At 40.0% G+C, this 26,861-nt stretch overlaps 3 protein-coding genes and 1 long non-coding RNA gene across 4 annotated transcripts; 2 read left to right on the forward strand and 2 right to left on the reverse strand.

The window, feature by feature from the left end:
- Positions 1-204: 204 nt before the first annotated feature.
- On the reverse strand, positions 205-4,109 carry LOC121799600 (putative transcription factor bHLH041). Its single transcript, XM_042199005.1, has 8 exons — positions 3,829-4,109; positions 3,623-3,745; positions 3,438-3,543; positions 3,322-3,336; positions 3,159-3,224; positions 1,919-2,533; positions 1,259-1,648; positions 205-441 (listed from the first exon to the last, which is right to left on the reverse strand). Exons 1-8 carry the CDS (start codon positions 3,942-3,944, stop codon positions 373-375), a joined length of 1,500 nt encoding a protein of 499 aa, XP_042054939.1. The 5' UTR covers positions 3,945-4,109; the 3' UTR covers positions 205-372.
- Positions 4,110-8,506: 4,397 nt separating this feature from the next.
- On the forward strand, positions 8,507-13,527 carry LOC121800041 (probable pre-mRNA-splicing factor ATP-dependent RNA helicase DEAH5). The gene is made up of 2 exons (XM_042199594.1): positions 8,507-11,914; positions 12,963-13,527. The coding sequence occupies exons 1-2, from the start codon at positions 8,694-8,696 to the stop codon at positions 13,354-13,356; spliced, it is 3,615 nt and encodes a 1,204-aa protein (XP_042055528.1). The 5' UTR covers positions 8,507-8,693; the 3' UTR covers positions 13,357-13,527.
- A 991-nt stretch (positions 13,528-14,518) lies between these two features.
- LOC121800402 lies at positions 14,519-17,014 on the forward strand. The gene is made up of 4 exons (XR_006050493.1): positions 14,519-14,684; positions 15,614-15,731; positions 15,872-15,954; positions 16,456-17,014. It is a non-coding gene; the product is annotated as an uncharacterized LOC121800402 (long non-coding RNA).
- Positions 16,525-18,179, reverse strand: LOC121800401 (CRM-domain containing factor CFM3, chloroplastic/mitochondrial-like). Its single transcript, XM_042199975.1, has 6 exons — positions 18,038-18,179; positions 17,604-17,954; positions 17,383-17,539; positions 17,035-17,312; positions 16,890-16,949; positions 16,525-16,783 (listed from the first exon to the last, which is right to left on the reverse strand). Exons 1-6 carry the CDS (start codon positions 18,053-18,055, stop codon positions 16,742-16,744), a joined length of 906 nt encoding a protein of 301 aa, XP_042055909.1. The 5' UTR covers positions 18,056-18,179; the 3' UTR covers positions 16,525-16,741.
- Positions 18,180-26,861: the final 8,682 nt, after the last annotated feature.

Consider the following 26,861-nt stretch of genomic DNA (forward strand, 5'->3'; position numbering starts at 1 on the left):
GCTAAAGTTTTATTGTTATTTCTTTTAAAATTTTGATAAGTTGAGTTTACTTATTACTAGTATTTAATTTGAAATAAAATCTTGTTGAGATAAATGTGAAACGTCTTCTGATACAGTTATACCCACTAAACACAAGAATAAAAAGGACTTAAAATTTAAAATTCTGAATTTTTTTTATAAAAATATAAAATCTCAAACTTAAAACTTCAAATTCTCAATTTCTTTATAAATACAAAATCGTAAAATAGATATACATGGGAAAAGTAATGATTTAAATTAGATCAAAATTGGTAGGAGGAGAAAATTAAATGGTGACACAAAGTGGTCCATGAATTTTAACAAGGAAATATGAATGGTCTAAATTGTAAACTGTCAATTCGGTTGGTCATCAACAGCTCTTTTCACACCTTCTCGGAAACCAGACTCGTCAAATTCATCTCCCTACACAAAACAATATACACAAAATCAATCAACTTCTACTAATCCATTCAACACTTCAATAATCATCAAATTCATTTAACTTATTATAATGTAGTATGCCACAGCATTAAGATTTATTTCCGGGTAACTTCGTAAAGCATATCTTATTCACGTTGCACTAATTATTACAAAATCTTACACCAATATTCAAACAAAACCTAAAACAAAGAAAATGGCACTTGTAAGAAATTTCATTTTCTAGAACAAAATACTACTAGTACTGTTGCATGTACATACTATATATTCTGAATTTTGAGCTTAAAATTTCGAGACCATTTTTTTTATAAGATGCTTTTATTGTGACTATGATGGTTTTTTGTAGAATGATTAACACAAAATAACCAAAAATTGATGATGTTATATGAATAATTTTTTTGGAAAGATTTTAAGCCCCTCCTTGCTGCCACGTGTGTACTTGTAAGCGGACATATGTAGAGTAGGTAATGGCTAAAAAGTCCTTACAAAGCCTATTTTTTCAACTTTTATTTATTTATTTTTATAATCTTTAAATTTATTCTATTTTATGTAAATTATTGATAAACTTATAAAAGTCTATCAATCAATGATCTGAAGTCTGAACCACTAAATGATATATTCTCAAATAAAATACTAAAAAATTAGCCCTTGCCAATATCTTTTAACAGTGGTTACATTACATGCATATTTTTGAGTAACCAAATCCATTTTGAATATTGCTTCTAATTAAAAATTACATTTTGAGAACTATAAATGAGAAAGCATGCATGCAGCCATGAATATACACATACAGAAAATTTACCTGAATTCTGAGTCTGATGATGACAGCATGAACTGAAACAGAATCCAACATCCTCGTATTCGAATCCACCGAGGTCATACTCACACCACTTTGCCCTCTCAAGAACTCAATCACCCTAGACACCAAATCTAGCAAGCTAGATTCTCTTCTCACTCTCACTCTCAAGTCCAAGAATCTTGCTTCCGAAGACGAAGAAGAAGAAGAAGACGGCCGAGAGATCTCCACACTAATCCTTTCTCCACTCCCAACTTCATCCCCTCCACTTTCTGATTTCTTCCCCGAATCAGTCCGCGATTCAAGAACCCGATTGCGCTCCACCAGCTCCGCCACCCGGGACTTCAACGAGCTCATATACTCGACCGTGCTGCTCAGCACAGACGCCTTGTCCTTCTGCAACCAGATCAACATCGTTTTGAATATCACCAAACGACGTCATTTTATACACTAAGTGATTCTTGAGAAACAATTAATACCCACTCAGTCCCATTATATATGCTATACTTCTTTTATGCACGAGATTTAAGAAGATAAAAGTATAATTAGTTGATTTAATAAATTTATTTTTAAAATTCACTTACACTGGAGTAATACTGATTTATTTTGAAAACTCACTAGAGTTGACATAATTTGACTAAAGTTCGTGATTTAAATGACTATTACCTTGGTTCCGGGAGGGAGGAAGGATCTGAGGATCTGGAAGCTCTCGTTGAGCTTCTCGCGGCGCTTCCTCTCGGAGATCATGTGGTGCAGCTGCGTGGCGGTGGGGAGGAATTGATCATGCCGGTTCCTGAGGCTCAGGTTTTTGAAAAACATCACGGCTCTCTTGAACCTGCTCGGCGCCGTGGCGGCGCCCCGCCGCGGCGCTGGCGAGTTCGGTTGGTAGGCTCTGAATGCGGTGGAGACGTTTGGCGTTCTGGGAGGGCGATGGGAGGAGGTGGAGGTGGAGGGAGAAGAGAGCACGGCTAGAATGGCGTTGGTCATGGCGGCGTCTTCGCACTCGATTGAGGGGAAATGGGCGTTTCGGAACTGGCTGAGCATCTGTCTGGTTTGGTCGTGGGCGTCGGCGGTGGTGGTGGTTGGTGGCTCTCTGATGAGGGTTTCTTGTGGAAGGAAAGGCGGGGGCGGGGAGGTGGTGGTGGTGGGGATGTTGAAGAGTAGAGGCGGGTACTCGGGGCTGTCTACTGAGACCGAGAGAAGAGACGAAGACGAAGACGAAGGTGGTTGGTTTGGGAAATGTATTTGGAGTATGTTCTTCATCTCCGCTTCTATGTCTACCTGAAAATAATGTATTTTTGCCTAAGCAAATGTATATAAATATCAGTGCAGAGAGAACTGAACTGTATTTATCACAGATGAATTTTTATCATTTTATGAGAACAAGTTGCCAATTATGAGATGGAATTTAATAGACCCCATAATATATCTTGTCAATGGAAAATGACTGACCCAACAATATATCTGAGCTTTAAATTTGGTTTAGTTTGAAGGAGGACTGATCCAACATTTGGTTTAGTTTGAAGGAGGACTGATCCAACCCAGTTGATCTCAAGGGTTTAAGGGATGGTGTTGACAAATGAAACAAACTGGTCGTATATTCGAGAATTTGCACTACTAGAAAAATTGCTTCTCACTACACTTTTTTTATCACACTTTATAAAAAGTGCCAGGATAGATGTACTATCTACACACTAGCTTTTCACTGCACTTTATAATATATTGTTACTGCACTTCAACATAAAAAGTGCCATCATAGATGTACTATCTACACACTACCTCTTACTACAGGTACCCGGTGCTGCACTTCATCAAGTGCCATTATAGATGAAGTGTCAGCACAGTAATTTTCTAGTGACAATTTTAAGTGCCATTACAAGCCAATTTTCTAGTAGTGTTGATTTACCTGATTGTGATTATCCGACATTCCGAGCTCGATTTCCCCGGTGGCGCAGCCCATGAGCACAATCGTCTATTCATCATAACATACACATATATGTTCAGAATGATGTCATGTAAACAATGCCAGAAGTTAGAGAACCGAATGAAGAAGAAGAAGAAGAACAAACCTTAATTCCTGCCTCCTAAGATCACCAAGGAAAAGAAAATCAAACATAGTTAGCACATAATCAATTCTTGAAAACATTTTCCTTGACATTATATATGAAGAAATAAAAACACTAACTTGGTAAAATTGAAGCTGGAAATCACTCGAAACTAGGCTTTGAAATTCATGCAATTCCAACTTCATGAATGGATTATTGCTTGCAAAAGCAATCCCAGGTATTAGCCTGATAAAAAATAATTCAAATGTGTCTTAATAATGAAAAACCTAGAAAATAGAACTCGTGAGGTCGGATAATTAAATACCCAGTATCGACATAGGTGGATGCTTCTCGATATGCATCGAAAAGGAGCCTAACAAAGCTTCCATGAGATGTGGTTTGCTGGTTTCTTCCTTCATGGTAGATTCCATCCAACCCTTTCAAACAACTGTTCATAAATTCATAAATTCATAAATACATTAAGGTTTAAACATGCATGAGAGAGAGAGAGAGGAGAGAGAGAAGACTGACTTGTAAGGTGGAGAAAAATAAGCTCTAAGGCAGATGTAAACACAGCCCAGAGCTTGCATCATTTGCTCGAGGAGGGCAGCGCGATCGCCCTCTTCGAGTAGAAATATGGAGTCCATCAAAGACTGCTTCTGGCGGTGCTGGTGACTTTGTTCTTATGCATAGAAGTCATCTAGATGCACCATGTTTATATATATATATATGTATGTGTGTGTGTGTATCCATCCATGGAGACACTAATGGAGGGAAGATTTGAAAAGTATGTGTGATGGAAGGGGTTGGTGGTGGTGAGATGGTTTTAATGTTGAAATTTAAAATATAGATGAATTGAGAGGGGGGGCCATTTAGTTAATCAAATGAAATTCAAATCAGGTCAGGTGTGAAGAGATGTAGTGAGATAAATTTGTGGTTATTATTCAGCAAGTGAAAGGAAGCTGAGAAATGAAAAGTATTTTAGTGGGGATCGATTTTGGAGTGAGGCAAGGAAAGGGGAAGGAAGAAAAGTATGAGTCAAAAGTCCATTTTTTTGAATTGTTTCAATGTGGGAAAGCCACAATGGTCCTTATTCCTTATTTATTTTATTTATGTATTTGAGATATTTTGCAAGTTATTGAAAATTGACTCTGTTAAAGAGTTACAATAGTACAACCCAGTGTGTGTTTTTCTTGGTGATTTGTAGATAATTTTGAAGTATGGATGAATTATAATCTAAGAATTTAAATTTACTCTATATTCCAATACTTATGATCAATTCATAGTTCACACCAGAGTTGTTGATTGGCTGGGAATTCGCCCATGCCAATGTAAGTGAATCTGTGACGATGAAGATTGTGTGTGATTTAAGTTGTGTTAAATTAAAAAAATTCAATCACGTAAATTGGCGGTTCTCCAGAAAATAAACCGATGATTCTGCAAAAAATAAAATGGTGGTCCTACAAACAATCGCCTATTTCGGCAAAAAATATGATAAAATGGTGTTCCTTCAAACATAAAATAATAGTACTAGGATATTATAGTCTCAAATATATTTTATAGAAATTTTATGGAGTATGTTGTTTTATGGAGTACTATAATTTTAGATGATATTATAAATATACATAGCACAAATTTGATAAAATAAAACTAAAATTTCATATGGAACACTATGTTTTTTTATTTAAAATTAAAATATATACTTTATGCAAAATTATAATAATTTATAGAAAATAAATAATTTAATTATACGATTACGTTTATATATTTCTTAAAGCTTAATAAATGAAGAAATAAATTTCTTTTAAGCACCAAATTAAACATAAAGTATTGTTATAAAAAAGTAAGCGAAGAAAAAAGTGAAATAAAAAGAGAGTGAGAGAGAAATAAAAGAAGAGAGACTAAAATAAATAGCAATTGTTAAAATCTCCCTGCTGCTGAAAATGTGAAAGTGAGAAAGAAATAGTCAGAGAGTGTGAAAAAGTACTTCAATTCTTTTAAAACCTTAATTCAAATACATCTGATGTAGGAGTAATATATTTTCACGTGGAGCATCACAAAGATGCATCGCATCCTTCATCGGCCAAATACCAAATTTGATGTTTACTTAAAAAAGAGTGGAGGAATAGACAAAAAAGAGAAACTACACTCTTTCGTGAATGAAACTGTTGGCGATAGAAACATAAAATGAATATAAAAATATCCCACATCGGTATGCACAAAGAGCTTAATCCACTATATAAGTCTCATGGACCTCTCTTCCTATCACCGATTAGTTTTAGGATGGAACCACAGTAGCCTTTTAAAACCTTAATTCAAATACATCTGATGTAGGAGTAATATATTTTCACGTGGAGCATCACAAAGATGCATCGCATCCTTCATCGGCCAAATACCAAATTTGATGTTTACTTAAAAAAGAGTGGAGGAATAGACAAAAAAGAGAAACTACACTCTTTCGTGAATGAAACTGTTGGCGATAGAAACATAAAATGAATATAAAAATATCCCACATCGGTATGCACAAAGAGCTTAATCCACTATATAAGTCTCATGGACCTCTCTTCCTATCACCGATTAGTTTTAGGATGGAACCACAGTAGCCTTTTAAAACCTTAATTCAAATACATCTGATGTAGGAGTAATATATTTTCACGTGGAGCATCACAAAGATGCATCGCATCCTTCATCGGCCAAATACCAAATTTGATGTTTACTTAAAAAAGAGTGGAGGAATAGACAAAAAAGAGAAACTACACTCTTTCGTGAATGAAACTGTTGGCGATAGAAACATAAAATGAATATAAAAATATCCCACATCGGTATGCACAAAGAGCTTAATCCACTATATAAGTCTCATGGACCTCTCCTCCTATCACCGATTAGTTTTAGAATGGAACCACAGTAGCCTTTTAAAACCTTAATTCAAATACATCTGATGTAGGAGTAATATATTTTCACGTGGAGCATCACAAAGATGCATCGCATCCTTCATCGGCCAAATACCAAATTTGATGTTTACTTAAAAAAGAGTGGAGGAATAGACAAAAAAGAGAAACTATACTCTTTCGTGAATGAAACTGTTGGCAATAGAAACATAAAATGAATATAAAAATATCCCACATCGGTATGCACAAAGAGCTTAATCCACTATATAAGTCTCATGGGCCTCTCCTCTTATCACCAATTGATTTTAGGATGGAACCACAATAGAATAATTTAAATGGTGTTTCACTTTTAGTTTTGGCATAAAATGAGGATCCCTTTGATCTCAACATTCAATGTTTCTTGAATGTTCTAGAGTTTAGCAACTAGACTTTTGTAATACTTTTATAAAACAATAAGGTATAGAAGAGTAGCCATAAACCAAACTGAAAACGAGGTGACAACCCTGTTTCTTGATCAGACTAAAAATCTTGGATTCGAGTCCATCCTGACGCGTCGATATTTAAATTTGTAGAGTACTACTCCCTCCGTCCCGCACTACTCGCACCTTTCCTTTTGGGCACGGAGATTAAGGAATGAGTGATAGATAAAGTCAACAATTACGGCTGTAGGTATAAATTGTTACTAAAAATGGAAAGAGTGCAAATAACTTGGGACGCCCAGAAAGGAAATAAGTGCAAGTAGTGCGGGACGGAGGGAGTACTATTTATTTGCACATTAAACAACCAATAAAGTAAATAATCTGGCCCATCATAAATAATCTGGCCCCTCATGCTCAATGTCTACTTAGATGACTTTTGTGTGGTTGACAAAATTAAGCAAAATGTCTTACCTTGCATTGAACCAAAATCAACATTTCCTTATCACCATAATCATCGGATAGTTAGTATTGAAATATAGAATTTTGACATGTCTTTTTAGATTAACATGAAAAAAGTATATTTATAACCTTCATCGAATTTGAACATCAAAATGATAACCAAAATCAAATGACCTAGAATACAAAATGGCGTAGATTTATCCAACTTACAAAACAATGGAAAAGTCTGGATAATAAGACTTTTCTAGGCTTGTATAGTGTACAAAACGGGGGTTCTAAGAAAGACTATAATTTTAGAATTAATTTTGGAATAAAACTTATTTTTTCCCAAATTCTTGATCAAAATGTTCCATTACTTGGCAAGTTCATATTTCTGGAATTATATGATCATATTATTGAAAAAACAAGGCTGAAAATTGATGGGTTTTGTTTCATGTGGTAATGTTGATACATGCCATACTTTTGGGAAATTCGAATTCCAATCACTCAAATTTCACTCGAATTCTACGTCTTTAATGTTTTATGCCCAATAATTATTGGATGAAAATGATCAAAAATCTATGTTACTATTAACTTAAATCCTTGAATGTAATCAAAGTCCAAATTATTAAGCTTTTTTCGTTATAAAATTAGAAAATACACTTTTTTTTATCAAAATTTTAAAAATTGAGAATCAAATAATAGTATGTCGGAAATGCATTATAAATGTGAGTATGAAAAGTGGAGTAGTAATTTTAAAAAGCGATACTGACACCTAATATCATTAAACTTTTAAAAAGTTGAATTTATTCCACGAATTTTGAAATTGACAAATAATATCACGAATTTTACCCTGAGTAAACTATTTCACGAAATTCATCCTATAGTAATAAATTAGAGAACAAATTTGGAGGACATGCTTCAAGATAAACTATTCTAAAAAATTGAAAAATTTGAAGCTCTCTAAGTTGTTGTCGAGAAATATCGAAAAAAAATCCGTATCATGATATTATTTGCTGGAAGTTTTGCATTGATGAGAAATAACAAACTCAGGACAAAGTTCGTGATATTATTTATCAATTTCAAAGTTCGTAGAAAAAACTCAATTTTTAAATGTTTCATGATAGGTGCGAATATACCTTTCAGAAATATTCACGACAAAAAATAACTCTAACTTATTTTTAATGTTTTTATTGTGTTTAATAAATTAATCACCTACGACGCAAAAATATCAGAACTAAAATTATTAATTACTATTACTTTCCTTTTTTAAGCTGCATGCTTTTGTTTTTCATGACTAAAGTTCATTTATAATCTTCGAATTAAAAAACTTATTTTGAGAAATTTTTAGCACTCCATATATAAATTTTTATTTTCCTACTTTACTAAAGAGTACGTGAATTGGTCCTTTTTTTATTCTCGTAAGTTTTAATCTTTTATTTTTAGTACGCAATATATGGAGAGAATTTTTTTTCCCTTAGTTAATTTTGGTTTTTCTTCTTCCGAAACCCTAAACACTGAAATTCTCAAATTAAAAGTGCATATCTCTGTTTGTGTGTATATATATATCTATATATTCAGTGATCGACTTTGTAGATTTCGATTCTCGGTTAAATTTCGTTAATTTGCAGAGTTTTAAGCATCTTCGGCAATGGTGGCTGAAATCGAAGCCGATGGGCTGAAGAAGCTAGAGTATTTGTCGTTAGTTTCCAAAGTATGTACGGAGCTGGAAACCCATTTAGGTTTTGGGGATAAAGTATTGGCGGAGTTCATCACGGAGATGGGTAGGAATTGCGAGACGGTGGACGAATTCGATGTCAAATTGAAGGAGAATGGGGCGGAAATGCCCGATTATTTTGTCCGCACGCTTCTTACCATTATTCACGTGATTCTTCCGCCGAAGCAGAAATCGAAATCGGAGAAGGGATCGAAGGAGGGGGGCGATGAGCCGTTTACAGCTTTGAAGATCAAGGATGGCAGGGAGAGGGTGAAGGAGCTCGAGAAGGAGATTGAAGAGGAGGCGAAAGTCCGGAGGAGACTGGAGGGGAATGATGAGGAAGATGGGTATAGGAATCGGGACAGAGATGGTGATAGGAGAGAGAGACGACATGACCGAGATCGAGATAGAGATAGGGAAAGGGTTCGACATGGGGATAGAGAGGATCGAGGTAGGCATGGGGATAGGGAGGAGAGAAGTAGGCATAGGGGTAGGGAGGAGAGGGGTGTTGATGGAGATAGGTATGGTTATGGGGACGAGAGAGGCAGGCAAAGGATAGGTGGCAGGGATAGGAATCGAGGAGGAGAACGGAATTGGAGGAATGAATATGATGAAGAGAGGGATGACGAGAACAAAGAAACGAGGAAGGGGAAGGATAGCCAGTCGGATGAGCCAGAATTGTACAAGGTTTACAAAGGAAGGGTTTCGAGGGTGATGGATAAGGGGTGTTTTGTTCAGTTTCATGATTTCAAAGGGAAGGAGGGCCTGGTACATGTGTCTCAGTTGGCAACACGTAGGATTTCTAATGCCAAGGATGTAGTGAAGCGAGACCAAGAGGTCTACGTGAAGGTTATCTCTGTTAGTGGGAGTAATCTGAGTTTGTCAATGAGGGATGTTGATCAGAACAGTGGAAGGGATTTGTTGCCCTTGAAGAGGAGTGAGACAGATGATGGAATGACGGCCAACCCTTCGGGTAGGAATGATGGTGGAGGGATGGGGAGTAGGATTGGCCTGTCGGGTATCAGGATAACTGAGGAAGTTGATGCTGTGCCATCGCGGAGACCACTGAAGAAGATGAGTTCACCCGAGCGATGGGAGGCTAAGCAGCTAGTGGCTTCTGGTGTTATGAGCGTAAAGGATTATCCTATGTTTGATGATGAGGGAGATGGGATGATGTATCAGGAAGAAGGTGGAGATGAGGAGCTTGAGGTTGAGTTGAATGATGATGAGCCTGCTTTCTTGCAGGGTCAGAGTAGGTATTCCATTGACATGTCCCCTGTGAAGATATTCAAGAATCCCGAGGGGTCTTTGAGCCGTGCAGCAGCGCTCCAATCTGCTTTGATAAAGGAGAGGAGGGAAGTTAGGGAGCAACAACAGCGAACTATGCTTGATTCCATTCCAAAGGATCTCAATCGTCCTTGGGAAGACCCAATGCCGGAAACTGGTGAGAGGCATCTTGCTCAGGAACTGAGAGGTGTTGGTTTGTCTGCTTATGACATGCCTGAGTGGAAGAAGGATGCATATGGAAAAGCTCTAACTTTTGGGCAAAGATCAAAGCTTTCCATTCAGGAACAGAGACAGAGTTTACCCATCTATAAATTAAAGAAGGAGCTGGTTCAGGCTGTTCATGAAAATCAGCTCCTGGTTGTTATTGGTGAAACAGGGTCAGGAAAGACGACACAGGTCACACAATATCTCGCTGAGGCAGGTTACACTACTAAGGGAAAAATTGGATGCACTCAGCCTCGAAGAGTGGCTGCAATGTCTGTGGCAAAGAGGGTTGCTGAGGAATTTGGTTGTCGTCTGGGTGAAGAGGTCGGGTATGCAATCCGTTTTGAGGATTGCACCAGTCCAGAGACTGTAATCAAGTACATGACTGATGGTATGCTTCTGAGAGAGATTCTGATAGACGAAGACTTATCTCAGTACTCAGTGATAATGCTTGATGAAGCTCACGAGAGGACCATTCACACAGATGTCCTTTTTGGATTACTGAAGCAGCTTGTAAAACGAAGGCCCGACCTTCGTCTGATTGTCACGTCTGCAACTTTGGACGCGGAGAAGTTCTCTGGGTATTTCTTCAACTGTAACATCTTCACCATTCCAGGTAGAACTTTTCCAGTAGAAATACTGTATACCAAGCAGCCGGAAAGTGATTATCTGGATGCATCATTGATCACTGTGTTACAGATTCATTTGACTGAGCCTGAAGGTGATATACTTCTCTTCTTGACTGGTCAAGAAGAGATTGATTATGCTTGTCAATGTCTCTATGAGAGAATGAAGGGTCTAGGTAAAAATGTTCCGGAGCTGATTATTTTACCTGTATACAGTGCTCTGCCTAGTGAAATGCAGTCCAGGATTTTTGATCCTGCACCTCCAGGAAAGAGGAAAGTCGTTGTTGCGACCAATATAGCTGAAGCTTCTTTGACTATTGACGGAATATTTTATGTTATTGATCCCGGGTTTGCTAAGCAAAACGTATACAATCCTAAACAAGGGCTTGACTCTTTGGTGATAACTCCTATCTCACAAGCGTCTGCGAAACAAAGGGCTGGGCGTGCTGGGCGTACAGGACCAGGAAAGTGCTATCGCCTCTATACAGAGAGTGCATTCCACAATGAGATGTCTCCCACCACAGTTCCAGAGATACAAAGGATTAATCTTGGAATGACTACTCTTAACTTGAAAGCTATGGGTATAAATGATCTGTTGTCTTTTGATTTCATGGACCCCCCTACACCTCAGGCTCTCATTTCTGCCATGGAGCAGCTATACAGTTTAGGAGCTCTGGATGAAGAGGGTCTTCTAACTAAGTTGGGTAGGAAAATGGCTGAATTCCCGTTGGATCCTCCGCTGTCCAAAATGCTTCTTGCCAGTGTGGATCTTGGTTGCAGTGATGAGATTCTTACTATTATTGCAATGATTCAAACTGGAAATATATTCTACCGGCCACGAGAAAAACAGGCTCAAGCGGATCAGAAAAGAGCAAAGTTTTTCCAGCCGGAAGGAGACCATTTGACTCTACTTGCTGTTTATGAGGCATGGAAAGCAAAAAATTTCTCAGGTCCATGGTGCTTTGAGAATTTTGTTCAGTCACGATCACTGAGGAGGGCACAGGATGTGAGGAAGCAGCTTCTCTCCATCATGGACAAGTATGTATCTCTATTCTTCTTCTTTCTTTAATTGCCTTTATGCAGTTTTGTTATTACTTATTGGTTGGTTTAAGTTTAATACAAGTATGATCTTGAAATTATGCTTAACTTTTGTACTCCACTTAATTTGGTTCTTTCTTTGTTTCCCATAGTTCTTTGAATTTAATGATCTATTGATTATTCATTTCTTTTTGAATTATCCTTAAACTTGTTTAACTAGGCTCTTAAGAATTGTACTCCCTCCATCCCATTCAAGATGTCCACCTTTCCTTTGTAATTTGTCTCAACTAAAATTCTCTCTTCATTATAACACCAAGTACCTTTACTATCTTTACTTTAGTATTGTAAGTAACTCCACCTAAAATCCTATGTCATTCAAGAAAGTGGCCATTTTGAATGGGACGAGGGAGCAATAGACTTATTTGTAAAGTGTTTGCTGGGGAAACTTGACTTGACTAAAGTTATCTTGAATGCTAACTTTTGAATTTACGTGGTTTCCCACCGTTCTTTGAATTTCATGGTCTATATGACTATTCATCACTTTATGAAATGTACTATCTATGTTCCATTCAAGATGTCTATCTTTCGTCTTTCCTTATTTAGAATAAAATTTGTCTTTTCTCTCTCTTCATTAAAATACCCAACTACCTTAACTATCTCTACTTTAATACACTTAACAATTCCACCTACAATCGTGTGTCATTCAAGAAAATGGCAAACTTGAATGAGATGTAGAGTGTGATAAACTTCTTGAAAGTCTTTGCTGGGGAAACGTGACTAAAGTTTTCATCGATCACTGTGTCTCTGGACCAATATTTCTATCTTTTTTTTAGTCTCTGAACTAAGATTTCTATCTATTCTCTCTTTGAAACCTCTGAGAATAAGCTGAGACTAGCTGTAAGATTTACACGTTTTTTTGTGGTTTTCTTATGTGCATATGAGCTGTATATGCCTCTCTGATTGTTTCACTGCAACTGATCATAAGTCCCTTGCATGTAAAAATGCACTTCTGCAAATTTCCAATTTCTAACTTTTGCTGTACTAACAGGTACAAACTGGATGTTGTGAGTGCTGGTAAGAATTTTGCAAAAATACGGAAGGCTATAGGTGCTGGTTTCTTTTTCCATGCTGCTAGGAAGGATCCACAAGAAGGCTACAGAACGCTTGTTGAGAACCAACCGGTCTATATACATCCAAGCAGTGCTTTGTTCCAGAGACAACCCGACTGGGTTATTTACCACGAATTGGTGATGACCACCAAGGAGTATATGCGCGAGGTGACTGTCATAGATCCAAAGTGGTTGGTTGAACTTGCTCCAAGGTTCTTCAAGGTGTCGGATCCTACGAAAATGAGCAAGCGCAAGAGACAAGAGCGTATTGAGCCACTCTACGACAGATATCACGAACCAAACTCTTGGCGTTTAAGCAAAAGGCGTGCTTAGTCGTCTTGTTTGGTACTTTTACTGGTTACTTTTTCATAAACTTGACACTCTTCTTTTATGTTTAAAACAAGGAATGTTAAGTGTCTCCTACTGTTTATGAGATTGTATGCCTGAAGTACTGCTGACGTTCCACATAATGTTGATTACATTACTGAATTATTTCTTTCCTTATATCTACACATTCTAATGGCTGATAATCTTTAACCCTTTGCTTTATTTCTTTTATGCATGTATCAACTCCATCCGTCTCCTAAAAAATACTCTTTGGGGACGACAATATGGATTTCAATACGAAATTGGTAAAGTATGAAAGAGAGAGAAATGAGAATCATTAATATTGGTAAAGTGTGAAAGAGAGAGAAAATGAGAATCATTAATAGTATAATGTGTGGTTACAAAGTTAAAAAAAAAAAAAGAATTGGACTAATTGTATTGGATGTATCAAAATGACAAAAATTGTTCCTTAAGGTACATCTGATAAAATTGGTACAATAGTATGGCTCCTATGCAAGGATGACAAGCATAAATCAAGAAATGGTATCAAAATGACAAAAAATGGATTATATTTTTGAGCCGAGTGAAGTATTCAGAATAATTTGTCTAAAGCTGCCAAAGAGAGAGTTTAGTTTTTGATGGGAGAAAATGTGTAGACAATAATATTTTTATATTACTCCCTCTATCATATTTAAAGTTGATTATATTTTTCGGAATGAAAATTTATAGTGTAGGTTTAGAATTTAAGTGAAAAAAGAATAAATTAGAAATAATAATGTTTCTAGGTATTTCATAAAGGGCAAATTGACAAATATGGTCAAATTTTGATTCATCCTATACACTTTTCAATATCTCAAATATAAATCATGAAATTTGAAATTTTCCCAATAATCTCAATCTTACATTTCTGAAAAATTACGCGTTGATGTAACAGCTTTGCAAAACGGCAACGTCTAATTAAGGTACGTCTATATCCCTCTACATACTTATATACGTATTTGTTTTTTGAAAGGAGCTCAATTTATATTTTCAAATAAAAATCACATTGACAAAATCTTGTCTCAAATTGAACATAGGCCATAAATTACTTTTGATAGGATAAACCAATATAAATGGCATGGCCTCCTCAACCATCTCTTTTTATCAATTCATTTCCCCACTATTTTTCTTTTCAAATCCTACTTTTAAATCAAGATATATTTTCCTAAAATAAATACAGTGATGACTTCCAATTTGATGCTCACACACATGTCAATTCCGAACAAGAATCCTCTCACGTTTCAGCGAGTCACATTTTCTTCTTCCTTCAAACCTCGTCGTAGCTGAAAGCCCAGGTCACAAAATCTAATCTTTGAATGAATGAATTTAATTTTTAGCAAAACGAGTGAAAGATATACAAACAGAGGTTTCTATTTTGCAGCATATGATCATATAAATGCATATCTCTATCTGAATTTGTGTATTATACATCAGCATCAGTATGTACTTGTGCTGCTGTTGCAGACTGAGGGAGTGAAGTATTGTAAGGTTTGATTGGTTTGTGTAGAACAGAACTTGTTGAGAAATGGTTGCTCAAATTGTGAAGAACAGACCAATATTGTACAGCTTCAACATTGGAGAAAATGATTCTTTTTTTTTTTTCTGGTAAAAGATTCTGAATTATGGATTAGTCACTTATCCCCCTAACTAGGTGAGGGTGTGTGTATCTGGTTTTAGAATTTAGAATGCTATCCTATTTTTCTTGGAAGAGTATTTTATAAGTTTATATAATGAGCCAAGTGTGTGGGAGTGCTTCTTGCTGTGCAGTAGAAGTTTGTGTCCGGATTCATTTGTCCCTCAAACTACATTGGCTTCGAATCATAGTGAACTTTCCATGATTCCCTTAATGTCTAGGGCAGTTTGGATTTCGACACGAACATGTACCAAGCCTTCTCCACTTCAAGTGTGATTGCTTCACTTCAGTGGTGGCGCAATATAGTCGTTTGATACTGGTAAAAAGAACCTTGATTGGCATTAAACCGTGGAGGTTTTTGTGCATCGATAAAGTTTATCAGCGTTATCTTAAGCAGAATCTATATGGCTTTAAAGAAGTCAAGAACTTGTACAAAATTTGAATAGTTGTCTTAACTTGCCTAGATCCCAATTTTTTGAGGTGTTTTTATGCCTTTACTAGTGGTTTGATACTGTGTCATGATCATTACTAAAGAAACCTTTTGACTTAAGGCTTTGCTCATTATCGTGCGTATGAATTACGATGCTTCAGTAGGTATGCAGCAGAGAATAATAATACCAAACAAGCAAGGTCAAAAACTTGGTGGTGTGTTTCATGACACTGGATCAGAAAAACTTGCGGTTTTAGTCATGGCTTTCGATCCTCAAAGGTTCGTAATCTCCTTTGGTTCTTAAACTTGTTGGTATGCCATGATGAAGAGTGTTCTGGTTCTGCTTTTACTAACCTGAAGCTGAAAGGGAGCTGAGTTTGCAGAATTTATCGGTTCATTCAAAATCTTTTTATCTGCAGGGGAGCAACATGATGGTAAACCTTGCTGCTGCTTTGGAGAAAGAAGGAATTAGTGCATTTCGCTTCGACTTTTCTGGAAACGGGTAAGCTCAAATGCATTAGGTATCCACATTTTTGCCTTGTGATACAGAAAGAATGGTTATGATCACACAAGAACAGAAGCTCGTAGAAATGTTTTATCTTTCTGTTGCAAAACAGAACATGTTCTAGGGCATAGTAAAGGTATGCAACTACTAACTTATTTGCATCCATTCCCACCTCGCAGCTATTTTAGTTGTTGCAATGTCCTGCTTTCTTTTGTCAACTCTTGTTTCACCTTCTTCCAACTCCTCGATAGGATTGTTGTAGGAAACTTGACCAATTCACCTTATCATAAAAGCCTGGTGGTGGTGGTGGTGGTCGTCTCTTTTGAAAACGAATTTCAGCATTCCTCTCTTGTTATGGCTCTGCCCTTCCTTTTTGCCTTCTTACCCTTAGTGTTGGCTAACCGAGCCCGAGCCTGAGAGCTTTTCATCTTCATCGTTTTTTTCTAAATAAATTACTTCATTCACAATATGTAACAACACTATTAATGTGTGAAACAGATTTTGAATTACATACGACAATGCTCAGAATTTGAAATACAAGACTGCACCAAGAAAGAAACTGCTTACTGTGGAGGGACTGGACTACCATTGGGAGTTTAGGCAGTGGAGATGTTGCCAAGAGTCACCTTTTCCACACGAGCTCGTCTTGCTCGTCTCGTCGCCTCCTTTTGCCTCCACCAGACTCTGTCGATCTCGTGTAAAAATCATTCCACAAAGCAAAGGCAGTTGCTAGAACCATGGTGCTAAATCTTCTCTCACGTCGCCACATTCTCGCCATCTGTCTTCAGATCTCCACTCCATTGCCATGCTCACTCTTCATATCATCCTGTCCATTACCAAAAAGGATCAAAATCACGCGTTAAACAACACGGTGTTCGTGAGAAATCTGGCATTTGCTTCTGGTATTCCAAGAAAATAGCAACAAGTCATACCAGTTCGTGCTTCATCTTCTCAATTCTTTCCTCGAGTTCTACAACGTGGTGTATCAGTGCCTGCATATCATTCAATAGATTCTGCGTGAATAAATTCTCTCTATACACCATCAAAAAATATACGTGTATTTTTTCAAGTTACTACCTCACGCCGCTGAAGTTCAATGGAACGAGCAAAGGCTTGCCTCTTCGTGAGGAGATTTTGGGGCCTAATGGCAGGAGGAGGCCGGTAGTTCTTCCCACGATACACTAATATAACGCAGCCTTTAGGGGTTCTTTCAACTGACACCAACACTCCACCACTCTCGGCCTCCAGTGAGATCGCAGCATAGGTTTTCCGTTCAACCAAAATCTTTACCAGCTCGCGATACCTCCAATGCAAGTGCATATTCTCGGTAGTGCCACCAAATACTTCTCGCCTCCCTACATTGGCGAAAGAAGAGCATGAGATACACTCGAGTAGGATGGCTAAAACACAGAGTGTGATTCTTACCTAGAACTAAATAAGGTTTCATGCTCGATCCAATCCTACGAAACAGTTGCCTTTCCTCATCGGTTAAGGTCTCCAGATCAGTGGGTAGTTCTTCTGGTTCTTGATTTTTCAGCACTTTTTCCAAGGTTTTCTCCGCATTTCGGATCTTCCCCTTTGCCTGCAGATATCTATTCAATCACAATTGTTCGAAATAAAGGATTTAAAATACAACGTATACGTACATGAGCTAGCTTCTTCTGAAGAGATTCGACCAAAGCAGCCTGTCTAGCAATAGCTGCATCTCTGAACATCTTCTCCTTTTCTGCGTCGTTAGGTTGGTCCCCCCACCGTGAAGTTGCTGCCACGGTTTCAGCCAGGGTCCCGGCAACTAATTGCTGCTTGGATGCTTTGGAGTTCGACTCAATCAGTGCAGCAGCTCTCTGCCGAGCCAGCTCCTCCTCATCCTGCTGGAAGCCTGTGTGCTTCTCCATTTCTCTGAGTGCAGTTGAAACACGCAGTGGCAAGAAGTCGTTACCCCTGTATAAAACAATATACTCTTTGTTCCTCGATAGTAGCGTTCCTCCGGTCAATATCTGCAAAATTAATTCAAATTATTAACTAAACAAAAAAGAGAAACATAAAAAATGCTAATAAAATGTGAGGTATGCATCCCAACCTTGAGTTCTTCAGCCATCCTTTCATTGTTGGTGATGATTTAGCGAATTTTTGATGGGAATAAATGCAAGTAATAAATGAAGATCACAACACTGAAAATTACGTGGTTCGATTTACTGAGGTAAATCTACGTCCACGGGAAGAATAGAGGGCAAATTTGTATTGCTTGATCTAGCTCACAGATTACAATACTGATTTGCTATATGAGATTCAGGATCTAGAGAACTTAACCCTGGTCTATCTGATCTAAGTTCTATTTATACATTCGAACTAAGATCGTGGTTTGCAGCCCTGGTAGGGGGGTTGATAACTGCTTAATACCACTAAATAGATCGTGGGTGTAATGGAGGTCGTGGAGATCCTGCATGGGTCCACTATCTCCTTGTTCGGTCGAATACTGAGACCGAACTGCTGAACTTTGCCGATCAGCTTTTGCCGATCTGAGAGTTGAGCTCGATTGGTCGGCTTTTACCGAGCTATAGGCTGTGACCGAACTCTTTGGTTGTGCCGAACTGATACTCTTTCTTGGGTTTTGGGCTGATGGGCCGTCACTGCTATTGGGCTCGCAATTATTGTTTAGTTGTTTAGTTCGTATCCCATCACCACCCCCCCCCGAAAAGCGAAGTGAATCACTTCGGCATTTTGGATAAGTGTAAGGGGGAGGCTGACGTCAGGGGACGTGCTCTGCACGTGTCTGCATTAAATGTGACAGCAAATCCGGCCAGAGAATCCAGAAAAAGTGGGATTTGAAACGGTGCGACGAATTTGAAACGCCTCTGCGAATCTGATAAATATTTCCTTTCTTCATCATTGGAACACTTTTGCGATTATTTCTTCTGCATTCTCTCTCTTTTTCGTAAAATTTTCTTCCGCTTCTTCAAGAATTTCTTCAGAGACTTTCGACCATCAAAGAGTAAGAATTATGTCTTCTTCTTCTGAAACTGTTTCTGAATCAGGTAGTGGTAGGAAGGGGGGTAAGGGATCTTCTGGCCGGAAAAAGTCCGGGGAGAAGACGGTAGAATATTTTCACAGCATTTTGAGTAAGGATACTGTGATATCCTTACACAGAAAATATTTTCTTCCTGGGGGGTTAGTGGTGATTCCCGACGACACTCATAGGGCTAACTCGCCGCCGGAGGGTTATGCCACCGTTTACGAAGCCTGCTTAGAATGCGGGCTTCGTTTCCCTCTTCCCCCCGCCTTTGTAGAGCTTCTTGATTTTTTCCAACTTCCTTTAGGTCAGGTGACTCCAAATTCTTGGAGGCACTTATCGGCCTTTGCTGCCGAGCTGCGTAGACTAGAAAAGGATCTGTCTCTGAGGGCAATCCTTAATTTCTTTCAGTTTAAGAGAAAGGGATCCTGGTTTTACTTGATCCCTTTACAGCCCTTTAGAGCCTTCTGTAAAACCAAATGGCCGATGTGGAAAAATCGCTTCTTTTTTTACAATAGGACAGCGGCTCCGGACTTTTCCTGGAGAGGGCCGAAGTCCGTAATTCCTCATCCTCGGGTAGAACCGTTGGACGAGCTCGAGGGCGGGCTCAATAAGATTCCCATGATTAGGAAACAGTATTTGGAATCTGAGCTCGTCAAGGGTGATTTCGTGTTCGACTCCTTGTCTTCGGACGAAGAGACTGAGGGTGAGGATTTCTTTTTTATGCTTTACTGCTTTAGCGGCGAAAACTAACTTTGTTTTCTTGCTTTTTGGCAGTGAACATGCTAAGCAAGCTTGGTCGCAAATCCTCCGAATCAAAGGAGCCGGAGAAACAGAAAACCACCAGCTCGGCGTCTGATGCCGAGAAGAATCCGAAGAGGCAGAAGACCTCTTCGAGTCAGTCTTCGGATCCAAAAAAGCCGGGATCGACCCCCATCCAGGGGGGTTATGGATCAGGAGTGGTTACGGCCACTTCGGAACATATCTCTGAGCCCTTTTTATGGCCAAAGGACTTTGTAGAGGTGAATTTTCTTCTTGATTTTCTGGCTTTGCTTCTTTCCTATATTTTTTTTGTGGCCCCTCTGTTGACTTTTTCCTTTTTCCATTTTCAGAGGAACAATATGCTCTGCAAACTCGTCACAGTTGAACTCTCTAAAGCGTCCAGCGATTATGATGAGATGCAGAGGAATTTGAATGCTGCTCGTCACCAGGCCGAACAGGCTCGGGCAGACTTTGAGAGGGCAAGGGCCGCTATGATCTCGGCTCAGGATGAAGCCCAGCGTGCCAAAGACCAGCTCATCATCCAGAGAGAGCGGTCGAAACAGAGGGAGGCGGCTGCCGTGGTTGCTCAGGGGGAGGCTCTCCGTGTTTACACGGAGAAACTCTTTTTGAGCAATCAATTTTCGGCCCTTATCGGTGATCTGCTGAAATTGATGACCGATAATGTTGAGCAGGAACCCGAAGTCGTCTTGCCGCTGTATGGCCGAGAGATTGCAGCGCGTCTCCAGAGTCTGCCGCTCCTTGAGGAGCTTGCGTCTTCATCGGTCCTGCTTTCTGCTGAACGAGTCCGTAATTGCCGTGCTGACCGTGACGAGAACATGGAGGCCATCTTTGCCTCCTTGGGGCCTGTTTCACCCGCTTCAATTTTCAAAGAAGAGGGTGAGCAGGAAAATGAGGCCGGCAAGGAGACCGAGCAGAAGGATCAGCAGACCGGAGACGGGCACGCCGAGCAAGAGGTGCAGCAGATCGGCGATGGGGGCGCCGAGCAGGAGGGAGGGAGGAGGGAGGCCGAGGCTGAGACCGAGGTCGACAAGGAGAAAGAAGCTGAAACCCACAGGGAAGCCGGAGACGAAACTGGCGGAGTATGATTTCGTCTCCCTTCTCTTAGTTTAGTTTCTTTCTTTCTATTTGTAAAATGGCCTTGAAGCCCTCCTTGTGTAAATTTTTTCTTGTGAATGAAAAAAAATTCTTCTTTCTACACTCGTGTCTTCCTTATAGCTTTCTTAATCTCTTTTACTCCTATTGTGGTTTACTGCCTGCTCGGTAAACTGAAATGCCGAACTGACATAGCTGCTTCGTATTCTTAACTCTAAGGAGCTGGAGGTACTTCACTGGAAGCGGCTATACTCTTTGGCTTTAAATGAAGCTGAGAAAAAAGCTATAGATGACCAGATGAAGTATGATGAACTCTTGGCTCGTTTAGTGGAGCTGGAGTCCAACAATAAGGACTTAGAGTGCATAAAGAAAGATCTGGAGGCCGAGCTGAATACTGTCATCGCTGAGAGGACTGCATATGAAGATTTCATCTGCGGGCGCGGGGGAATGACTATATCTGAAGTTCAGAATCAAGTTGATGAACTGTGGGAGAAGCTTCATGTACTCCGGAAGAACAATGTGCTGGAGAGCTCGGCTTGCCAACAAGTTGTGAAATCATTGCGGCGCTTGGCTTCTCTGTACGACATCATTCTTTCCCGGCGTCCCTCAATCGAGAGATTCCTTAGCCGTTTCCCGCTAACAGATGCTCACACTCCAACTCAAACCTCTAATCCACTTACTCAAAATTCTACTCCAAATCAGCAACGGACTCAGGAGCAACCGGAAACGTCAAGACAAGAACGCCCTGAAGTTCGTAGAGGAGTTGTGAATATGAGTGAGCAAGATCAGCGAATGCTTCGTGAAGAGACTCTTCGCCGCCGAGGTGCTAGAACTTCCCGGACTCAAGGAAGAGGCGGTAGGTCGATCAGAGCATCTCGTCCACCTACTTATTCTTCAACTGCTCGGAACGCCCGAACTCAGCATCATGAGGATTTTTCGGATAGGTGGCTCAACTTTAGCAATCGTAGACAGTAGAATAGTCCTTTGTAATGGTGTAACGCATTCTCGTAGGGCAGCGGAATTGTATGCCCAACAAGACTTAGTAAATGAAATTTTTTCATTTCGCTTCTATCACTGCGTATTTACAGTTCAGCGATTTTTTATTTCATTTATTGTACTCGTCCTCGGTCTTATGAAGTAAACTCTTCTTTGACCGGACTTAGTTAGTGTCCTTATTTGGCGAGTTTTATCGCTTGGATTGGACTTTCCCTAGTTAACCGGAGTGGTTTTCGGCTTATTGCAGTTCGTTTCAGACGAATTGCTTGTTTCTTAAGCTGAATTGTGGAATCTTGTATCTTCCTTAGAAGCTTGGACTCACAATTGTCTTTAATACATGATCTAAAAAAAGGGGACCAGCCTTTAAGGAACAATATACCTCAGTAACATTTATAAGAGACAAAACGCACATAGAGAGACAAAAAAAAAAAGGACGAAAAAGATTTTAATCTTTTAAAAAACGACAAGTATAAAGAGCAATAAAAATATGAAAGCACATAACCCTAGGACCGAACTAGACACAAGACTGACCGGACCTTGTCTCTTACAAATAGAACTTCTTGAGGTTGGAAATATGCCATGTTCGGGGTACTTGTTCTCCTGACATGTGAGTTAATTTATAAGACCCTTTTCCCAGGACTTCTGACACCCGATACGGACCTTCCCATGTGGGTTCAAGTTTGCCCAGCTTTTCTGCTCGGCTTACTTCATTGTTTCTCAATACGAGATCTCCCACTTGAAACTGCAGCTTTTTCACCCTTTGGTTATAATACCGGGTTACTTGCTCCTTGTACTTGGCTTCTTTTATGAAGGCCAATTCTCTTCTTTCTTCGGCAAGATCTAGTTCGGCTCTCAGTCCGTCGTCATTCAGTTCTGTTGAGAAATTAAGGGTTCGGAGGCTGGGTATGCCGATCTCAACCGGAATTACGGCTTCAGTGCCGTACACTAGACTGTACGGAGTTTCACCGTTGGAGGTTTTTGGTGTAGTTCGGTAAGACCATAGGACTTGAGGAAGATTTTCTACCCATTGTCCTTTGGCTTGTTCTAACCGAGTTTTTAATCCTTTCACCAAAGTACGGTTTGTTACTTCCGTTTGTCCGTTTGCTTGTGGGTGAGAGACTGAAGTGAACCGCTGTTGAATATTCAACTCTTGGCACCAATTCTTGAATGTTTTGTCAGTAAACTGAGTCCCATTATCTGAAATGAGGATATGGGGTATGCCAAATCGGCAAACTATGTTCTTCCAGACAAAATCTAATGCCTTTGAGCTTGTTATCGTAGCTAATGGTTCAGCCTCCACCCACTTTGTGAAGTAATCCACGGCAACGATCAAGAATTTCATTTGCCGGGGAGCTTGTGGTAGTGGTCCTACTATGTCTATGCCCCATTGCATAAAAGGCCAAGGGCTTTGCATAGCACATAGATCAGTCTGCGGCGTCCTTGGGATATTTGCATGGATTTGGCATTTCGTACATTTCTTAACTAGCTGTACTGCTTCTTGTACCAAAGTTGGCCAATAATATCCCAATCTCATAACTTTTTTAGCTAATGCTCTAGCTCCGATGTGGCTACCGCAAGATCCTTCATGAACTTCTCTAAGGATGTAATCCGTCTCTTCTGGTCCTACACATCGCAATAACGGTTGAAGGTAGGACTTTCTATATAGGACTCCTTCATGAAGTTCATACCGACGTGCTCGGCATGTGATTTTCCTTGCTTCTCTCTTATCCTCGGGCAGTTGTCCTTGATCTAGATACTTTAATATTGGCGTCATCCAGTTTGGTGAACTGGTTACTGAGTGTACTTCAGCTTCATCAATGCTTCTGTGCGGTAATTCCTCCACCTTTGAGCTCGGATATGAGGCCAACTTACTTAAAGTATCTGCTCAGCTATTTCCCGCTCTGGGAATGCGGATTATCCGAAAATAAGAGAAATTTCGGCTAATACTTTGCGCTTTGTCCAAGTATTTTTTCATCCTTTCACCACGGGCTTCACTTGTACCCAGCATGTGATTCACTATGACTTGTGAATCACAATGAATTTTGAGAGATTTGACAAGTAGACGTTGCGCTAACTGAAGTCCGGCAAGAAGGGCTTCGTATTCGGCTTCGTTATTAGTGGTTGGGAATAAGAACCGAAGTGAATAAGTTACTTTGTGTCCGTCGGGGGCGATAAGTAGAATACCAGCTCCACTTCCTGTCTTATTCGAAGCTCCATCTACGAATCCAATCCAACAGTCCGGCGGCTCTACTTCGGGTTTCTGGGGCTGTGTTAGTTCATCATTGGTAGGATTTTTCTGTTCGGCAATAATAGGGATTGCCTGATCGAACTTTGCCTCTACAAGAAAATCTGCCAAGGCTTGTCCCTTGATGGCTTTCCGAGGTAGATATTCTATTGAATGTTCTCCCAACTCTATGGCCCACTTGGCAATTCTGCCTGATGCTTCTGGCTTAGTCAAAACTTGCCGAAGTGGAAGATCGGTTAAGACGCATACTTTGTGAGCATAGAAATATGGCCGCAGTCTCCTTGCTGCATTTACTAATGCCAGAGCAATTTTTTCCAGAGGTTGATACCTTGTTTCGGGACCTCTTAATGCTCGGCTTGTAAAGTAGATAGGACGCTGTTTTAGGCCTTCTTCTCGTACAAGCACCGCGCTAATGGTTTGATCTGATGCAGCTAAATATAAGAATATCACTTCGGCATCTGTTGGAGCAGAGAGAATAGGAAGTTCGGTTAATAACTTTTGAGTTCGTCAAAAGCCTTTTTCTGTTCGGCTCCCCACTCAAACTTTGGTGCCTTCTTCAAAACATTGAAGAACGGCATTTGCTTTTCGGCTGCTTGGGAAAGGAATCTATTCAGTGCGGCTAGACATCCAGTTAGCCTTTGCACATCATGTATGGACTTCGGCATTGCCATGTTCTGAACAACTTGAACCTTTAGGGGATTTGCCTTGAGTCCTTCCTTTGAAACCCAACAACCCAGAAATTTTCCCAAATCTACCAAAAAGGTACATTTTTGGGGATTGAGTTTGAGGTTGGCTTTTTTGAGCACGTCGAGAGTGGATTTGAGATTGTTTTCGTACTCCGAAGTGCTTCTGCTTTTAACAACTATGTCGTCAACATACACTTCAACCTCTTTTCCGATCAGGTGCCGAAATAGCTTATCTACCATCCTTTGATATGTGGCTCCGGCATTCTTTAAACCAAATGACATCTTTTTATAAGCAAAAATACCGAAGTCAGTAATGAAAGCCGTTTTTGAAGCATCATTCTCATCCATTAAAACTTGGTGGTATCCTTTATACAAATCAAGAAAACAGAAAATTTCGAAGCCTATCAGAGCTTCTACTTTTTTATCTATGTTGGGAAGGGGGTAGCAATCTTTAGGACAGTGCTTATTTAGATCCGTAAAATCTATGCACATCCGCCATCCTCCTTCTTTTTCTTGATCATCACCGGATTGGCCACCCAAGAAGGATATTTTACTTCAAATAATACATCCGCTTTCAGTAATTGGCGGACTTCGTCATGGATGACTTGATTTCTTTCTGCCGCAAAGAGTCTTTGCTTCTGTTTTATAGGCCGGACTGAAGGATCAATATTTAACCGATGTGTAATTACCTCGGGAGACACTCCAGTCATGTCCAACGGAGACCACGCAAAGACATCTTTGTACTCTTTGAGGAGCTGGATGGTCTTTTCCCGGAGTAGAGGTGTTCCCGCGAAACCGATCTTGACCGTTCTGGATGGATCATCTTCGTATAACTGAACTTTCATCGAGTTCGGCTCCGGTGTGACTTCGTTCATTTCGCCTGCCTCTGACTCCGGCTGCTGTGATTGCTATGCTTGATGGTGCCGATCTGATTGTTCGGCACTTTTAAGCGCAATCTGCAAACATTCTTTTGCTCTCTTTTGATCACCTCGGATGACTGCTATCCCTCCTTTAGTGGGGATCTTGATTGTGAGGTGATAAGTAGAGCAAATGGCCCGAACTGTGTTGAGCCAGTCTCTTCCCAGTATAATGTTATACGGGGATCGAGCTTTTACCACAAAAAACTCGATCACCGTACTGGAGCTAGTAGGCGCTCTTCCTACCGTAATCGGAAGGCTGATAATACCTTCAGGGCGGGTGTCCTCCTGGGCGAAACTTTCAGAGGAAGTGGGGGCCGGACTGAGCCGAGCTGGATCCACTTCCAGTTTATCAAAACATTCTTTAAAAAGAATGCTAACCGACGCTCCTGTATCCACAAACACTCTGTGGATCAGTTTGTTGCCACTCCAGCTTGAATGACAATAGCGTCTTGATGAGGAGAAATGGCCGGGACGGGATCTGCATCTGAAAATGTAATTACTTCCTCCTTCTTCAGCCTTTTATGTGTTGGCTCCTCTCGATTGAAGCCTCTGCGCTCTGATTTTAGAGACGATTTAGTCTTCCCCCGGCTGGGAGAGCGTCAATAGTCTGGATTACTCCATCATATTGCGGCTCGTCATCGTCTTCGGGATCCTGTTGCCTTTTAGGATCCTGAGGAGCGCAGTTCGCACTTCTCTGTTTCTTATTCTTTTTCGGCGGCTTGCTTTGGTATTTTTTAACGTCCCTGCTTTCACAAGAACATCAATATCTGCTGCCAAATTTCGGCACTCCTCGGTATCGTGACCGTGGTCTTGATGGAAGGAGCAATATTTATCCTGACTTCGGCGCGGGCCGATTTCGTCATCGGCTTTGTTTTTTCGAACATATCAGAATGCAGTTCGAAAATTTCCGCTCTCACTTGTTCAATGGTACGAACTGAGCGGGTGGTTTCTTCTCAGGATTTGACGTGGTCCCAATCTGTCTTGTACCGGTGCCCTTTGAATTCTTTCAAAAGGAGTTCGGCGAGGATGTCCCTGATCGCTATGATCGGGCTTCCTCTTTTGTCCTCTGGAAGAGCTGTCTAAAGACCGTTTTTCGACGGTCTGCCTCATCACACGAAAAACTGGTCCCGCAATGTCCCACATCTCTTGAGCTGTTTGCGGACTGCATTCAA

The sequence above is a fragment of the Salvia splendens genome, chromosome 4 (genome assembly GCF_004379255.2).
Source record: "Salvia splendens isolate huo1 chromosome 4, SspV2, whole genome shotgun sequence".
NCBI lineage: Eukaryota > Viridiplantae > Streptophyta > Magnoliopsida > Lamiales > Lamiaceae > Salvia > Salvia splendens.

Excerpts from the sequence above, each read along its gene's own strand:
- LOC121799600 (XM_042199005.1), bottom strand. The coding sequence starts at position 3,944 with ATGGACTCCATATTTCTACTCGAAGAGGGCGATCGCGCTGCCCTCCTC. Across the intron at positions 3,544-3,622 it reads TCCACCTATGTCGATACTGG|GCTAATACCTGGGATTGCTT; the intron begins GTATTTAATTAT and ends ATTTTTTATCAG. Across the intron at positions 1,649-1,918 it reads TCCTCCCTCCCGGAACCAAG|AAGGACAAGGCGTCTGTGCT; the intron begins GTAATAGTCATT and ends ATCTGGTTGCAG.
- LOC121800401 (XM_042199975.1), bottom strand. Across the intron at positions 16,950-17,034 it reads TTGAACTTCAGCGGCGTGAG|GCACTGATACACCACGTTGT; the intron begins GTAGTAACTTGA and ends AATGATATGCAG. Across the intron at positions 16,784-16,889 it reads AGAAGATGAAGCACGAACTG|GATGATATGAAGAGTGAGCA; the intron begins GTATGACTTGTT and ends GGTAATGGACAG.
- LOC121800041 (XM_042199594.1), top strand. The coding sequence starts at position 8,694 with ATGGTGGCTGAAATCGAAGCCGATGGGCTGAAGAAGCTAGAGTATTTG. Across the intron at positions 11,915-12,962 it reads CTTCTCTCCATCATGGACAA|GTACAAACTGGATGTTGTGA; the intron begins GTATGTATCTCT and ends CTGTACTAACAG.